The 18162-nt window shown below is 46.7% G+C and overlaps 1 protein-coding gene across 1 annotated transcript in view; it reads right to left on the bottom strand.

The window, feature by feature from the left end:
- Positions 1–17929, bottom strand: part of SEPTIN1 (septin 1) — a 53686-nt gene extending 35757 nt beyond the window's left edge. The window contains exon 1 of the mRNA XM_085618463.1: positions 17843–17929. Within this exon, the coding sequence (XP_085474589.1) occupies positions 17843–17845 (3 nt within the window). The 5' untranslated portion in view covers positions 17846–17929. The remainder of the gene's footprint in view (positions 1–17842) is intronic.
- Positions 17930–18162: the final 233 nt, after the last annotated feature.

Here is an 18162-nt window from a genome sequence, read left to right as displayed (position 1 = left end):
ATCGCCGTTTTTCCCCAGCGATGCAACACTTTTTATAAATGAGGCCGTCTGGGTTTATCAGATAGTTACTCAGAGTGTGGTTGGCTAGAGACGCACCCAAGACCGAATAACTTTTAATCAGCATGAAAATGGGCTTTACCTGTACACCCTCCTGTCTTCTTTTCTGTAGCTCCTGTTCTTTCCTTTCTTTCTTTTCTGCACTTCCCAGTTTGCCCCCATAAGCCATTTCTCAGCTCCTTCTCTCTACTACCTTTCTCTATATTTTCTCTCTCATAAATACCCCACTCGCTCTTCCCCCTATCTTTCTACTTCCTCTTTTCCTATTTTGTCCATGCTCCCTTTCAGGGCCAGACTGGGAACCCAAATCAGCCTTGACAATTTTGTCAGACCAGCCCCCAGGGGCCAGTGGAGGGGTGGGTGCAGTGAAGCACTGCTGCTTTTGTAACTGGGGGCCGATTTTGCAGCACCATTGAAAAACCTCCACCCAGTAACAAAACCGGCCACCGCCACTGCAAAACCGGCCCCCACCCTTCCAGCCTCCCGGGGAAATGCTCAATGCCCTCTAGGGCCAGTCTGGCCCTGCACCCTCTGTAATTTCTTTACTTTGTCCTTCCCCAACGGTCCCTTTCTGTGTCTTCACACTTGTCTATTTCCAGGAAGAGGTTGAAGTGGGCAGGATCAGAGGGTCACGGCGTGCCCATACTTTTTTGATTCATGAAAAATCGTTACCCTACTATTTGTAAAAAGACAACCGTCCCAGGACAGTAAGTTCCGATAGTTTAAATGCTTCAGCTGAAGTGTCATTCAGTGAGTCTCCTGTGCTGTGAAACCAAAGTCGGGCAGACAGATAAACAAGCCTTCCTGACAGGGTGCCTGTTTGCCTGGAAGAAATACAAATGTGCAAAACTTATCAATCTGCAAATGTAAAGGGTAATCTTCAAATATAAAGGAAGCTTTGGCGCGATAACGACTTTAATTGATCGAACCACTGGAAGCTTGGTGATGACAAAGATTTATTCTTTTTGAGTGGTAGTGCACAGAGTTAACAACTGAGCTCTGAAGTATGTGCTTTTAATTCTAATTGTATTTATATAGCGCTTACTACCCCAGACAGGTATGTAAGCTGGGGGGACACGCAGTGACAACAGGCCTTACTACTAATGGCTGTATAAGAAATTTAGACACTAGTACTATTACTATCTTACGAGGACTGACCGCGAGCGTCCGCTCCTCCATATATTTATACTCTTGGGCTGTGCCCAACCCTCGGGATGTGGAGATAGCAACAATGTATTGTAGAGGCCGGGTGGCGTTCAAGGGACAGTTATGTAAAAGAAAATTGCATTACGTCCAGTCTGGGTATTACAAAAATCTAAATTTTGGAGGCACCATTTTATCATAAACCTTTTTGTGCATTTTGTATCAACTTATCTTATACTGTGTGTAATGGAAGTTTAAAATAATGACGTACATATTCACAGTGCTTTCTGTCACAGGCTGTCCCCTCATAGCACTCAAAAATACACAAGTCACTATTCTCCACTGCAACAACCAAGATTTGTATTCTGTGGCTCTCTGGTTACACACAGCACACAGACATCTGCAGTGCATTAACGAATAGAGGTTTCATAATGTACTATAGTGCCTTTTATTTTTCGTTTCACTTGTGCATTATTGTACATGTAGCAACCTGATGGTGAAAGACCAAAAAAAGTACAATTCAATAATACTTTATTTCGACCAGTTTCGGCCATAAAAGCAGCATTTAAAACACAGTACATTGAGATACACAGTAAAAAACACCAATACTAAAATTTACAGCTAACAACCCAAGTTTGTCTAGGCACTGTTTTGAATTATAAAACTCCTTTTTATCCAAAATGCATGAAGATACTTAGAAAGTGCAAACACAATATAACCTGCTGTGTTCGATTTAAAGATTCTAAGTGCATCTGCATATTTGCGGAAACCCAGGTTCCTGCATACAGGTACAATCCAGTACTTCCGGGCTCTGCTGTACATGGGACAGAAGAAAAGGATGTGACAATCATTCTCTATGTCCGTGCCACAGCCTGGGCATTTGGAAACCCCGGTGCTAGACCACTTGTTAGTGAAGGATGCAAGAGGGAGGCAGCCAAACCTCCATTGGATGTATAACTTTCTGGCCAGTACAGGGTAAATTACATTCAAATAGTCCTCAAAACAGTATACAGTTTTTATCTCTAGGAATGAATTTACCATAGGACCATTACATGAGTCATGCAACCATACACTAGTGCATCTAGATCTATATGACTGGGTGAGCAGTTTCCCTGAGATCTCACTGCAGGCAATCGCTGGCTGGTGCCACATATCTGCAAGACCTATTAACATTAATTCCTGTTTGACATGGGAGAGCCAGGGAATGTGCACAGCTTTGCTCAAATTTAATACTTCCTGCAGTTCAGTTCTATATTGTATGAGTTCAGGGGTTAGCCATAATCTCCTCCAGAATCTAAGGGGTTTTATAGATAATTCCTCCTGGATTGGGAATAAGCCCAGATCGAGCCTTAGAGGAATAAGGGGAGTACTTTGTGGGAGCATTAGCAGCTGCCTCAAGAATCTATTCTCCGCTTTGGTTAATTCAGGACTCACAACGTGCCCCCATAGTTCCCCGCCATACAAGGCCGCTGCTCTTGCCCTGGATTTATAGATTTCAAGCCCTGGGCTTATGGGCCTGTATGTTGAGGCATTATTCATTTTCAGTATTCCGCCCGCTATTTGAGTCAGTTTGAGCTGAGATTTTAAGAGATGGGGCACCCAGGAAAGGTTTTCGCTCAGTGTGACACCTAGATATTGAAAGGTCTGCACTCTCTCAAGCGAGACTGTATCCAAGATAGGAGGGGGTCTGGTACGTCGTGGGGGATTAAAAATCATGAATTTAGTTTTGTCTACGTTGATCTGTAGACCATGAGCAATACAAAATTCATGGAACCCAACCAGTATGCGCTGTATCCCCATGGGTGACTTAGATAGTAACAGAGTATCGTCGGCAAACATTATGGCCGCGATTTTCTTACCTGCCAGCCTGGGTGCGTCGTTGTTTGGTACTGCATCCAGGCAGGAAATCAACCCATTCACGTATAGGCAAAACAAGGTGGGGGCAAGGACACACCCTTGCCTTACTCCCTTGTTTACCGGGAACCTCGCAGACAAGACTCCTCCCCTCGCACACCTGACCTGTGCAAAATTCTGTGTGTGCAATCTCACTAGTATATTCAACAGAGCATTGGGTACTCCCAAATCCCGGAGAACAGCCCACAATTTCCCCCTTGGCACGGTGTCAAATGCTGAACGGAGATCAACAAACACCATATAGAGGCTGCCACCCTCTATTGTGACAGTCTTCCAGTACAACATAGCTAGGCGGAATAACTGATCCGTAGTGGATGTTTTACTCCTGAAGCCAGCCTGGTAGGGTGACAGAATTTCATTCTCATTGATCCACTCTTGCAAACGATCTAGAATAAGTCGCGCAAATATTTTTTGAGGGACATCAATGAGACTGATGGGTCTGTAATTTACTGGGAGCAAGGGTGATCCCTTTTTGTAGATGGGAATAATTTCAGCTCCCAACCATGAGCCTGGAACTTCTGCGCCTCGCAGGATAGTATTAAATAAAGCGCACAGGTACGGTGCCCAAATCAGGGGCTAATCCTTAAACATGTCACCGGGAAGTTTATCTAAGCCTGGCGCTTTGCCCCACATCAGTTTTCCCAGGGCAATGATGATATCCTCGTGGGTGAAAACCAGGGTCTCATCCTCATCGTCTCCAGGTATATAGGAATGTGAATGCAGAACGTCTAGGTCGGAGGATCCTGCATAGAGAGACTTAAAGTGGGATTCCCAAACCCCAGGATCTAAATTTACTTCTATTGCATTTCGGGGTTCAGCAGTCCCATTATTCACAATTGCCCAGAATCTCCGCGATTCCTTACTAGTAAGTGCAGAGGCAAGGTTGTGCCAGCGCTCCCAGTCCCAGGCAATTTTTGCCTGTTCCATTACTTCCTTGTAAGAGCGTCTAAGAGCACGAATAGTTGAGCTCTCAGTACCATCCTTAATTGCATTTACCAGTTTGGTTTTTGACTTCCTGCACGCAGCATTATACCAGGAGGAAGGGCGGGGCACCATGGGTTTGTTGGTAGTTACAGTTGGATTAAAAATATCGGCTAGCGTGTCCACCAAATCCTGGTGAAGAGTAAGCAAGTTCACAGAAGGAACAGGATGCTCTTCTGCGATCAGGATGTCCCTTGCCATGGTGAGGAAAGGGAGGATAGTTGAATATAAACTGGAGAGTGCATCCCTCTTCTCTCGCAGTTTCGCCCATTTGACTCGCCGCCTATTATTGGATAAAACAAGGCCAGTGTCAGTTGGCACTTCGGTTAGTCGCCTTGAAACAGGGGGGGATACCATCTTTAACACCAGAGCGTTATGATCGCTGTCAGTCCTGGGCAGTACCTCCAGATCCACGATCTTTGGCCAAAGCCTGGTCTCGACCATGACATAGTCTAGGTGAGATTCGTGATCTTTTTTATTGTACGTGCACCTAGAAGGGATGTCCGAGGGTTTCCTACCATTAACCGCCCTAACTGAATTGTGGAGGGTAAGGGACATAATCTGTGTGGCTAGTGGAGACCAAGCCTTAGCAGGAGCAGAGTTGCAGGGAGGAATTCCCCAGAACTCGTCCTCTTCCATCAGGGCCCCCTCGTTCATCCCTAATAAGGGCTCATAGTGGCAGTTGAAATCGCCTGCAATTATATACTGAGTTTCCCGATTCAAAGAATCGAGAAAAGCTGAAAGTTCCCTGATGGTGTTGGATTCCCTTGCCAGTGCTGTAGGGCGGGAATAGACATTGATTAGTGCTAGTTTGAAGGAGGATGGCCATGTCAGTAAGACGCATAGGATGTCAGCTGAGTTGGTCTGAATTGATTCTGCTTTGCAGCCCAGGTGGATACCAACCCACGTGATCAGGCCACCGGACGGCCTCCCAATGCCTCCCCATCGCGCCAGGGTGTTAAAGGCCACGAACCCCAGTCTGTGGGCTCCCTCCCTGGCCCAAGTCTCTTGAAATAGGATCACATCGAAGGTGTCTACAAAGGTGCCCCATTCAGGGCACTTGAGTTTGGTGCTTATTCCCGCCACGTTCCAGGATGTTATAGTCATGTGCTGAACGTGGCTTAAGGGTGAAGATAGGAGAACAGGCGAGTGGGATGAACTCTCCGTTGGATTAGATTCAATGGGGTCCGTGGGAGCAATACTATCGTTAGCTGATTTTTCTGTGAGATGTTGCTCACTGAGGCTACAGCCAATACTCTCTAGGGGATGGCCAGAGCTGGTCCCTCCAGGCGGAGAAGGAACCTCCCTGATACAGGGAAGCATATTGCCTTCGCAAGATACCTCAATCTGATTGAAAACCTGGGTTCCATCTATCGGCCTAATCAGTCAGTCCACCTGATCTAACTGGCTGAACCTGTTGTAGAGGGGGATAGAAGGGCGGGGCAAGGTATGGGCTGCTCGCCTTGTTTTCCCGACACGCCCCCATCGAGAATGGGGTACAAGGGTCCATTCAGTTTCTTGCCGTATCGCAGCTTCACTAGGGTAAAAAAAGGTAAGTGGGCAGGTTGCGATTTTGGTTGCGATTTTGGTTTCAGGGTGGGAGGATCCCCACCTGCAAATGTACTCCACTGTTCTGGGGTCCCTAAAGTTGACTATGACGCAGTCACCTTGTATAGTTTTAGGGGTGTGCCCTATCCAACCCACCCTTCTGACCATAATAATCTCACTGCTAGCGTGGGGGGGCAAAGGCCTGTGGATACACAACCATTGCATCGTCTTATTTTTTAGGGAATTAAAATCTTCTGTGGTAGCTTCACTAATCTCAGGGACGCCTGTGAGAACGACCACAAGGGGGCATGATTCGGGAGGTAAATCAATTGTCAAAGTGGGCCCAAGTACCTCTCCCAAATCTCCCCTTCTTGACGATCTTCCACTATCACTACCTTTTGCCACAAGAGCAGATGCTGGAATAGTAGGAACAGGTAGTTGGGTGTTAGTGAGCCTGTCTTCGAGTAGGGAAGGTGCTGGGTTGGCAATATGGTCAGAAGCTGCCTGATCTGTTGCAGGGTGGTTAGACAGTAGCTGAGTATTTGTGTGGTTTGGAGGTGCAGCTAGTGTTATCCCATCCGTCCTACTATTGTGGGTGCATTGGCAGGAGCATTGCAAATGTGTGGTATTGTGGACGTTTCCAAATGCACCATTGATATGAGTCTCAAGCTGTGCCAAGTGGGTTGATATGCTATCTAACCTTTTAATAATAGGATCGAGTAGGGTGTGCAGCAATGAGTTAAGTTGCATCATTGTTGCAACCCCTTCAGTTTGAAGCGAAATGTTGGAAGACACACTTGCATCAACCGTAACAGTAGGGGCAGCTAGGTGCGGGGTACATGACTCGGAATCTTCACTTAACAAAATGGGAGCTTCAGTGGTTGGATTATCCCGACGCTTTGAAGTTTTAGTACCCCCGGGATAGGTTCTTTTCCCACTAGGAGCTTTGGATTTGTTTTTCGGAGGCAAGTTTTATCCTTCTTATTTCGCAGGGTGGGCCCTGAACACAGCGGTGGGGGGGGATCTAGCTTTCGGTGATGTTAATAATTCATCACAACTCGTAGTGTCACTTTGTGGTGTGTCATCTATGAATTGGGTCAATGGGAGTATGGATGATTTGGCGCCTGGGCAGTTGGGAGTACCCTCGATGGCTCGGGGGGTACAAACAGAGGCTAAAGGACCCAGTGAAGAACGTCTGGCCTGTGCAAGTTCTTGCGAAACTCTGCGTTCCATAAGAACTATGCCCTGATCTATCACTGAGTTAGCTCTGATTATGAAATTATCTAAGGTGCCCGTGAGGTTGTCATTACGAGCAAGATTCCTGCCCACTTTGGTAGCCATTGCGCTACAATCAGAATATAGGGAGAAAAAGCGTTAGAGCACCCACAACTGTGTCATGCAATGCCTAACTCCCACTGTACCCGCTAAACTGTGGCAACCAGCAAACAATGCATCAGTATAAATATTGAGCCCAGTTAGAACCTACACACAAGTCCGTGGATGACAGGGAGGTAGCCCGGTCCGGTCTCTTGCGGGCTCGAACGGGCTACAACGGTCCCGCCCTTGTCCCGGGCTTCTCCCGCGCTGCGATCCGCGCTGCGGCAATACGTAACCGGAAATAAATAATGAGGGGGGCGGGGCTTTAGGAAGAGGAGCAGGTGAGCAGAGTTAGCGGAGCGCAATGCTCCAAGGTCCTCGCAGTCCCGTTGTTTTGGCGATCCAAGGCCCCCAAAAGCAGCGTAGCGACCTGGGCACAGAAAGCGATGAGGAAACCCCGCGTGAAGTGCACCAACCAAGTTTTTAAATGCAGGAGCCTGCGAGCGGCTCCCGCGCAGCGGGGGCCGCGAGGCGTGGCGTGGGTGGAGAGGCCAGCGGGAAGAGGAGTAGGTGAGCAGAGTTAGCGGAGCGCAATGCTCCAAGGTCCTCGCAGTCCCGTTGTTTTGGCGATCCAAGGCCCCCAAAAGCAGCGTAGCGACCTTGTTTCACCTGCCAAGAATGAGCTGTCAAGGAGTCAAAGGCGATTTGCTAGTTGAAACAGCGCGGAAACTGTCGGAATCCCTTCCAGCGCTAATGCTTGAACATACGTAGAAAATAAGCACTTTCCTATTCGACAGCATTGTGTCAAAGAAGGTAAGGTGACTCCGCTAACTCGGTAAATCCTTAACAACAGAGACCAGAGGAAAAAATGTCTCCTCCACAGCCTCGCTAAAGAGTACCGTGGAGGGCGAGCTAAGGTAACCACCTGTCCGCACAAAAAAGTACAGAATACACACATATATACTTTTTTTCTTTCTTCTTTTTTTATGACATACCTTTGACCCTGCCCCCACGTTCACTGACCCCTTTCCCCATTGCATGCAGCATCACAGTTCCAATAATTTTATAATGCTATCCGAATGCTGATTCTTTTTGTCTAACTACAATTTCTCTGCTGCTTTTATGACCCCTGGCTCTGCATACTTCCTGTGCCCTTATGCTCTTTCCTTGAGCCGGTCTGCTTTGTAAACTGTGGTACGTGCCTTTAATACGCTGTCTCTCTCTGCTCCCTTTCTGATGACTTTGTCTGCGGTGTCTCTGTCCTTCCTACGCTGTCCCTCTCATTGCTCCTCTGCTGCCCCTCTTTCTCCTGTCTTAGATTTTCAAAGTTCATTCTCTGCTTTCTACCATTTCTCTGCGAAGTCCCTTTCTTTCTGTGCCCTCTGTCTCTCAATTTGTACCTTTTTACCTGCACCTTTAAATTTGCACTTTTTTGCTGCCTGTTGCTAGTTATTTTCTCTGTGGTCTTTCTTTTCCTTTCCTAATTGGTGTCAATTTCTCGCTTATGTTTCCTCTTCTCTCATTCTTTGTACATTTCCTGTCGGTGTTGCTTATGACAAGAGACAGCCTGGCAGCCGTGTAGTCTATTGTCTCGTTCTCAGATGTATTTTTATCAGATGTCTGTCGATGTACTTTGTTGAAACTCCCTGCCCTTTGTCTGCATGTCTCGCCATGTACTTTCTCAGCTGCCTGTTTAGTTGAAACAGTACGTGGTGCGATCATCAAGGGCCATCCTGCTCCTCATTTCATCATTTTGCTCAATCCCGTGAACCAGGCTCATATGACGAGTCCCCAGGTAGTTGCTCTCCTTGGGGTTATTTATAAGCCTCTTGCGCCACTTTTGCGTCATTTTTAACATGGGAAAAGTGAGTACGGGTGGCACAAGGGGCTTGTAAATAAGCCCACTCGTTTTTAGAATCTGATTCGCCCAAAGTGGTACTTCTGACGACCACTTCATATCCAGGCCGCATTACTCCTGTCATGGCCTGGATTGGGGATGGTAGTCAGCAGTACTACTTTGGGGTCAGTCATGACAGAGTATGTGGTTTGTAAAACCAGTAGGTAATCTCGCCACTCCGAGGTGCAAATAAAAAGGCAATTATCCCACAGCTGTAATTTGGCAAACTCTCCCACACGCCAGTCATCACACATGACCAGGAGTCTCAGATGCTATTTGAGGGACCTGGGTCAAAAACCTCTAGTGGGGCCCCTCTGGGCAATTCCTTTAAGTATTAGATAAAATTAAGGTGCATACTTGGGGAGTATATACCTGGGGAAGGAAGAAACATGGCAGCTTCAGCATCATTAATAAACAGTCCGGGACTGCTCTACAAATCTACAAATAGTTGCAGTAGTATTACAGGGCCGTAAAATCATGAGGCCTGGTGCATAATGTCCCGTCGGCCAACCCTAGCGAGGGCCTTGAGCCATACATTAACGCCATCACTACTACTAACCTCTGGGTTATGCACATAAAGGGGTCAGAGAGCCTTGGGGGAATATTATCAAGAAACGGCGTTAAGATTATCGCCGCTTTAGCGCCAGGAAACTGCCGCTAAAAGCGGCGATAATGGGCTTGCTAATATGCGTTATAGAATTCCTTTCGAAGCCCATGTTCTGGTGTCAACATGGGCTTCTATGGGAATTCTCTGCGGCATATTATCAAGCCCATTATCGCCGCTTTAGCGGCAGTTTTCTGACGCTAAATCGGTGATACTTTTAACGCCGTGCTTGATACTATGCCCCTTGGTGCTGTATCATTTAACCATCCACCTTTTCACGATTCTGCAAAATAACTGCAAAATTAGTTGTGACGCTGAACCCCTGCCATTTTCCAAAGCACAGAAACCTTGCATTCTGTTGACACAGTGGCAAAGGTCAAGGACGTGTGCTGTGAAACTGACAGCACAATCTCTATGCGTCTAACCTTATGATTCGCGTTAAAAAAGAACGCAAAAGGAAGGATGAAATCCCACTTGTTATTTGAATTACTAGGTTGGCAGCTGCAATGATTACTATTTTTTGACAATTACCTGTATCTTTCTGTAAGTAAACATTTTAAAGTGAATGCTCTATCCTATATGTAATCAACATAAAAGGTTGCAAAGAAGATAATATCTTTTTTAACCTCCACTTTATTGACAAGTTGCTGTATTACAGCGCCTTATTACGCATTTTAAGTTGTCATTCGATGAAAATTGTTTCGCAAATTATTATAATTGTTTAGCTTGAACCCATATTCGTTTCTACAGCTTTCTCATACTTGCTGTGTAATTTCAAAACTCTCTAGGTCAAACTTACAAAGAATGCCCTCAACATAGTGCATCAAAAAAATGACTGTCCTGCTTTTCGTGAAAGGGAGACCGCAGTACAGGACCACATCTAATAAGGTATCCCACTGTTTTTCTGTCTCCATACACTGGCGCTCATGGTAGGCTGCCTTGCACCAATTCACATACCCTTGTACCAGAATGAAGGGTCTGTGTGATGTCAAGCATAGATATGTAATGGAATGGGAGCTTTCCAGTACAAAACACTACGCTGTGATGTACTTTAACTCTTTTACAACTTTGTATGAGTGCAGTACAGCATATACATGACACATTTAGAAACGTTTTGAGAGAAAACTTTTCTGTAACGTTACGTCTGCCTCGAGGTGGCATATATTTTTGGTGCTCATCCCTGTCTGCTGATGTGGATAGATAGGGGTTTGCGTCAAAACCAATGGGCTGCATGGGAATATGCATGTATCACCCATTGTGTGCCCCATTGACTCAAACTGGCACTAAGTAGTACAATGGGCTGCTTTGTGTTACTTTTGGCTACTTTCCTAGCGTAAAGCATGCTTTGCGCTGGAAAGTAAATTCCAAAATCAACACTTTGCTTCTGGTTTCCATCACAAAAGTGATGCAAACTGATGCAAAAGTGGTCGTCTGCATTTCCAGTTATCATCTTACCTTTGTCTTTTTTTTTTTTTAAATTGAGAAATCAAGAGTGCCGCTTTTCTCTGGTAAGAATGAGGTTAGGGATCACAGCCATATAACTTTTGCAACTTATCAACTTACAGAACTATTAGGTCATTTTGCACTAGCGTTGTGTGCGTCTTCTATAGCGTATGTGGCGATTACCGTGTGCGCTTTATCTGTTTACATTTGATGTCTCTAATACATTGTGCATGGTCACGGTAGCGAAGCACTTCAATAGGAGCATGGGTCATACACCATTTGTGGAGTCCTCAGCATACGAAATTGAGGGGCACAGGCTTCAGCCATTTCGATGCAAACTGATGCAAAAGTGGTCGTCTGCATTTCCAGTTGTCATCTTACCTTTGTCTTTTTTTTTTTTTATTGAGAAATCAAGAGTGACACTTTTCTCTGGTAAGAATGAGGCTAGGGATCACAGCCATATAACATTTGCAACTTATCAACTTACAGAACTATTAGGTCATTCTGCACTAGCGTTGTGTGCGTCTTCTATAGCGTATGTGGCGATTACCGTGTACGCTTTATCTGTTTAAATGTACTGTCTCCGATACGTTGTGCATGGTCACGGTAGTGAAGCACTTCAATAGGAGCATGGGTCATACACCATTTGTGGAGTCCTCAGCATACGAAATTGAGGGGCACAGGCTTCAGCCTTTTACCTTCATTATTAATGCCTTTGGGTCAGACTGTCTGCATTATGGAGGGTAATTGAGTGTGTTGCTTTGATTGTCCCACGCCTCATATTGTGCACTTATAACCCGACATATCTTAGTCAGTATCAGCTTGTACCCATAAGCTTGATTTGATTTGATTTTTCAATTTATATAGCGCAACGAATGCCCGAGGGCGTCTTGGCGCTGGACTTGGCCGGACATATGTAAAAACGGGTACGCCTTAGCTAGCAGGTCTCCTCGGTCAGTTGGAGAATAGCCATGTTTTTAATGATCTTCTAAAGGAAATGAGTGGCGTGCTGTTTTTAATCGCTAGTGGCAGAAGATTCCAGGTCTATCCTGCTGTGAGTGGAATGCCAATGGTACTTCATCCCACTGATGTGTACTGGTTTCTTTCCTTTAGGGTTGGAACTTCTTTCCTACGCAGTGTCACGCTTTCAACTTTGGCCAGTTTTTGCATCCATCACCTCCAGTGGTTCGGAGGGAGTTCTGTGGAAGATTTCCAGGCCATGGTCAGCAATGTTTGCCAAATAGAAGTGCCGGCTTTATAACTCTGGTGCCTGTTTTTTAGCTGTGGGTCACAGGAGGCAGTGAACAGGTGTGCCCAGGTTCACTATCCCTGTTTACGGCTCAAGCTATTCCGTTAAGCCCTCTGAGTATTGTCTACGTTCAGGGCAGGTCCATACCATATGATAAAACCCAGTGTCGATAAGCATCTAGAGCATGTAAAGGGAATTTTTGCACTTTTCCTTTATAGTTTTTTGGAAGGTAAGTACGTATGAAGTAGGAAATTAAATTATTTATACTTAAAGCAAGCATTTCTTGATACTTTGTGTGTATATCGTAATATGCGTCCCAATTCTCTGTCATCAAGGTACCTATCCAAGTCCATTTGCCATTTTGCTTTCTGGTCATTTAGATTAGTTTTGGTCACGTTTGTTTGTAACTTGCAGAACCAAGTCAGGTTTTTCATGTGTCCCATTGTGTAATGAATTGTAACAACCCATGTGCTTGTGGCTCAGTGTTTATCCCTCCTCACTTCCTATAGCCCACTATAATTACAAGATAGTGCATGGACGGAGCAGGCTTATCTACTTGTTGAAGGCAGGTGACATTTCAGCTCAGCAACCATATATTAAAGTTCTTTCTTATCTTCTCCTGGCCAGCTGGGCTACTGAGTGACCTTAGTCCACTGGAACGTCTTCTACGCACATGCTCCAGTCAGCTGGCAAATGTGCAGGCATTCCCAAGATCAAGCTGGCTCCTCCTAACAGGCACAGTCTCAATCCTAGTGCAGGCAGATAAGCTCTCATTTTCTCCTCAAGTCACAGCAGTAATTTCATATGGGATTTATATACTTCGTCCACTCCGAAGCGAACGTAGTAACTCAGCAGGGCTACGTTCTAGGTAGAATATCCTTTCCTGTACTGATGTACAGGCCTCCTCATGGTACAGATGATGCACCAAATAATAGCTCAAGTTTTTGTCCTCCTCTAGTGGCCAAAGTGCATCTCTCAGTCATTGTTCAGTTTTCGTGGGCTACAAAGCTACGTGCCACAGGTCAAAGCAGTATTGACTGGTCCTGGTGGTTTGTGGATTGTACATCTACAACATTCTCCATTTGCTGCCAATTCCTGGAAGATTAGCAATAGTGTTGGAAGCTGAGAATGGGTGGGTTTTACTCAGGCAGTAAGGTACCAGGATATCATAACTAAAATATTGTCAGACAGAAATGTTGAATCCTAAGTTTAATTTACTAAAATATATTTCCACTGGAGTTTATAATAGAAAATCTACACCTAATGGCAGAATATTTTTGTATCCAGTATTTAAGACAGATGTAAGGAAATGCCCCCTTTTTTTGTATGGTCACTCAAGTTTTTCGACTGATTCTGCTGATTTTTTTACTCTAAAAATGCACTGAGGCCTGCTAACCAGTCCTCAGTGCCAGTGCTCCGACCCTAAAGTGTGTATGTTGAATTGGCTGTACCCAAATGGAAATGGCTAATTTCCCTGTAAGTCCCTGGTAAAGGCTACCCTGATACCCAGGGTAAGTAAGTTAGAAGGTTGGCCCAGGGCTCGCAGCACTGATTGTGCCACCCTAGAGGTCCCCCAATTTTAAAACATCTCTCAGTCTGCCACTGCAGGCTGGTTGAGCAGTTGTGCATTCCAAGCTTGACTTTACCATTGAGAGCGATGGCAAAGCCACCCCTTCCACTGGACATGTGTAAGTGGCCCCTCTAGCAGGCCTATAGAGTCCTAAAGACAGGATGGTGGAACATTTGACACAGGCAGGACATGTACTTTGCACGTACTGACAGTAAAACATGCAAAACTGTTGTTTTTCAGTGGAAAGGCTTGGTTGCCCAATTGGTGAATACAGGGTTACACGCTGACCCCTCTGCTGTGCTAACTTCTGACGTTCAAAGCAGGCACTCCAAGCTATCAAATAACGTGTTGGTTTAAGTCCAAATTGTATTTCAAGTTGATATTAATGTAACTTGTTGCAGTGTGCTGCTTTAGCAAATCTGCCGCATTGTTGCCTTTAAATCTCCTGTGCCGTCCAGGGCACACATGAAGCCTGCTGCACAAGACAGCTCTCTGCCCTCTTGGAGAGACATGCCAACGGTTCTCAAGAAGGAGAACCATGAGGGATTGCAGGCAAGGGTGGTGTCACCTCCCACCTGCAGGAACCCACTTGGGTGTTAGACCCAAAAGGCGGGGTTCCAAAGGTGAACCTGCCTTTGAAGGGCAGATGTGTAACACTAGGAGAGAGGGCTGCCCCATTGTTGAGGTAGACAGGCTGGCACGTGAAGCATGTAGCCCTCGGGTAGCCACACCCAGGGGTGGGCTAGTGAGGTCTGAACACCAAGAGAGGGGTCTCGCTATATTGCGAGTGGGCAGAGTGATGCATCCTGGGATAGCCGGATGCCACACTCCACAAAAAGTGGTGACCAGAGGGAGGGAACCTGGTAGCCCATGGGCTACCAACGACATCCGGCCCTAAGGCACTCTCCAAGCATAAAGAGGGCACCCCTAGCACCTGGACCTCAGATCTCGATCAACTTGGAAGAAGGCCTGAAGAAGGACTGCCCTGCTGCACCGAGGGACCAGCAAAGAGAGGCTTCACTGGCGAAGACTGTACCTGTGACACCTGGTGGCTAGCGAAGAGGGGGACTGTGCCTGCTGTGGTCTGCTGAAGGAGCAGCTGTCTCCAGAATCCAGTCTAGCCAAGAGAACTCCAAAGGACAGCTGTAGAAGCCTGCTGGGGCAAGTTGGTAACCCAAAGTCTTCAAACCACTACCTCTGCCGCCGTGCAGCACTGAGGATCAAGACCCAAGTTCAGTGAGACCAAAGTTGCGCCTGTGTTCGGTGAGCCCAGCAGTGGTTTCGGACAGTTGTCGGGACCCTCAGAAGGGAAGTTATTGACCCAGGAAGTATTGGCCTGTGACCACTAAAACGGGTGACTGGAAGTCCAGTGCCAACTGGACTTCGGCCAGACAGGAGAGGGATTCGTGGGACATTGACCTTGCATACAGGACCCCCTCACCATCTTTGTGGTTCAAGGAATCCCTAAAGGGAGACCCCCATTGACCACGTTGCATCCACAGCATCCTTCAGCGGCGGTGCCCCACTAGCTCTGAGCCAGCAGCTGAAATATAAAACAATATTTTATTATTGTTTTATTTTTCAGCTACTGGCTGAGCCAGCGTGTGTAGGAAGGGGAGAGGCTGGGCCATGGGAGGGAGAAGGAATGGAGTGTTATGTGCACTTCTAAGTGCTTATGTCTGTTTGGTCGGCCTTCTTAGACCGGTCAAACAGTCATGCGCAGTTAGGTTTCTCCAGCTCAGCTGTATTGCACAGCCGGAGAAACAGCACAGACTCCCTGTGCCTGAGCGAGCACTAAACCAACCCGCTCAGGCTAATCCCCACGATGAGAGCAGCGCGGGGATTGCTTTGGGAGTCTCTGATGCTGTCCCAATGTCTGCGGAAACCAGGAAGCAGAGGGACACCTAGGCGCATGGCGGCTGGCAACTTCAGGTAAGTCTTATTTTCTTTTTTATTAAACCCCTGTGCTCACCCTCCCACGTTTCCCCGCGTCCCTCCTCCCACTGCGCGCGCGTGCGTGTGTGTGTATGTGTGTGTGTGCGTGTGTGTGTGTCTGTGTGTGTGTGCGTGTGTGTCTGTGTGTGTCTGTGTGTGTGTGTGTCTGTGTGTCTGTGTGTGTCTGTGTGTCTATGTCTGTGTCCCCATACAACACCCTACCTCCTCGGAGGAAGAGAGCACGCACACGAGGACTGCAAGATCAAAGCTTCAGCATTGTGTTGGGCCTCCCTCCACGCAGCAGCTAGGATATATGGACACACACACACACACACACACACATTCTATCTACACATGCACAGTAATGCTTTGACCTTCTGTACTGAAATCATTTGATCTGCTTAAAGGGGGCTCTATGAAATATTCAATTGATGCTGTGAGCCTGTCCACACTAGGGGGTTCAGAATGCTGCAGGGACCGACTTTATACAAGCTCTTCTCATTCCTAGGACCTCATTTGTCATTGAAATACCTGACCGACGTGCTCATTTTAATCTACAATTTAGAATTTAAAAAAACGAACGAATATGGGTAGTTGTATAATTGGGCAAATTATTTCTATGAATAACAGCAGGCAATCCGCGGAATCCCCATGTATTCGGAATAGTGAAGTCGGCTATTTTATGGTCGGTGAAATATAATTTGCGGCGCCCTGCTGCACCTGTTTGCTTCCTTCTTCCTCTGGGTGCAGTTCGGAGACTAATCTAGCAAACAGAAATAGCTCATTTTCGGTCTCCACATTACTTCTGACTTCATCCCAACAATGTGATGTTTTAGTTTGTACGAAATAGGCACGGCACGTGTTCGGTGTACATTCGTCCGAATAGGCCCTGTGCGGTTCAGTGTCACAGCGAGACTTCGTTAGCAAAGTAATGTTCACAGCTAAAGTACCAATCCATGGTAATGCCGCAGCTGGGGTGTTATCAAAAGAGTTCCATATGAAACTGCACCTTTCGTTGGACTCCCAAATCAAATGTGTTTAAAATCGAGAAAAATTGTGATTGAAGTTGCGATACCTGGTGAAGTGAGGAACTTTGTATAGAGAAAACTGATGTAAAATGTATTAAACAAGTTTAAAATTTAACCTTGTCCCGAAACTCTGACTAGAACTCACGTGAGGTCTATATTTCTGCCCTCTCGCATAGCCAATAGGTCTCGCCTTTGGGACCTTATAAGTGTTTACCCATGCAACAGGTGATGTTGTTGCACCAAGGATATTGTGCTGGATAAATAAACACTTATAAGGTCCCAAAGGCGAGACCTATTGGCTATGCCAATGCTTGTTAATCTAGCTACATTGTTAGAGCCAGAGCCTAGCAGGCATTGGCAAAGTCAATAGGTCTGGCTTTGATTTCCAGCTTTTTGGTATTGTCAATTCGAGTTGTATCATGGTTTATAGTTGGAGCATCAACTGGATACTTGGACAATACCAAAAAAAGAAAACGTTGCCCAGACTATAGCAAATATATTTTTAGGTCCGAGAAAGTCCACAGTGCTATATTGCAGGGCTCGAGTCGACGGTAGACGCAGGTACAAGCCGTCTACCCACTATTTTCAGAGGGAAGTAAAGGGATGTCCCAAACTATTGAAACCGCAGAAAGTCTGATACCACTGACCGGGATATCGAACCGCAGTGAGAACTCAGAAGCGCCTGGAGCAGTGGCTTTAGTCAGGAGCGTCGCAGCAGATGGAATGTCGCACTTAGAGGGGTGTTTGTCTCCCAGTAATCAAAGCATGAATATGTCTGACGAAATTCAGAGAACTGGACACGGGTGGAACACGGGCCCCTGCGACGCAAGAGGGGCCCAACCCTTCAGGGGCCCTCCCACCCTTGAGAGTGGCCCCATTCAATCAAAGGCCAATGAATATCTGGGAGATACGGGAGATTCAGGGCCCCTCTTCCCATTCAGCATGGGTGCCCCAACATTTTACGTTGCGCCACTGGTGCTGGAGAGTCTCCCTTTGCAGCACATACATTTTTCACAGTCATCAGATACCAAGGATGTCTCACACGAACTCCTCGCAGCAGTGAGCACAAAGATGCTGGGAAGCCATGAGAGTGTGGGGATGTCTCACAGCAGGGAGGGAGCGGCCTGGCCCAGGAGTGACAGTCTGAAACACTCACCATGTCTTAGAAGAAAGTGCCCCTCTGCGCGGCTGCCTCTCCTCCGCCTCTGAGTCCTCTCAGCTTCCTCTGATGCGATGGGACAGGAAACCAGGAACTCAGACCGAGAGCGCTCTCGGTCGCTCCCATTGGTCCGCCGAGAGGATGTGAGAGGTGTGCGGTGGGTAGGGCGGGGTACCACTGGGGCATCTATGTGCTCTCAAGGAGAGAACCAATCCCAGCACGAGAAACAAGTGCAGCTCGGCACCCACCTGTCTGTGCTGACCCACATGGCCTGTCACTCAGCAGCACTCCTTCACTCGGCTTCCTCTCTGATCAGT

This window comes from Triturus cristatus, chromosome 7 (genome assembly GCF_964204655.1).
Source record: "Triturus cristatus chromosome 7, aTriCri1.1, whole genome shotgun sequence".
NCBI classification, from domain to species: Eukaryota; Metazoa; Chordata; class Amphibia; order Caudata; family Salamandridae; genus Triturus; species Triturus cristatus.
The sequence above is the reverse complement of the archived record's forward strand: the minus strand, read 5'-3'. Positions and strand labels throughout refer to the sequence as shown.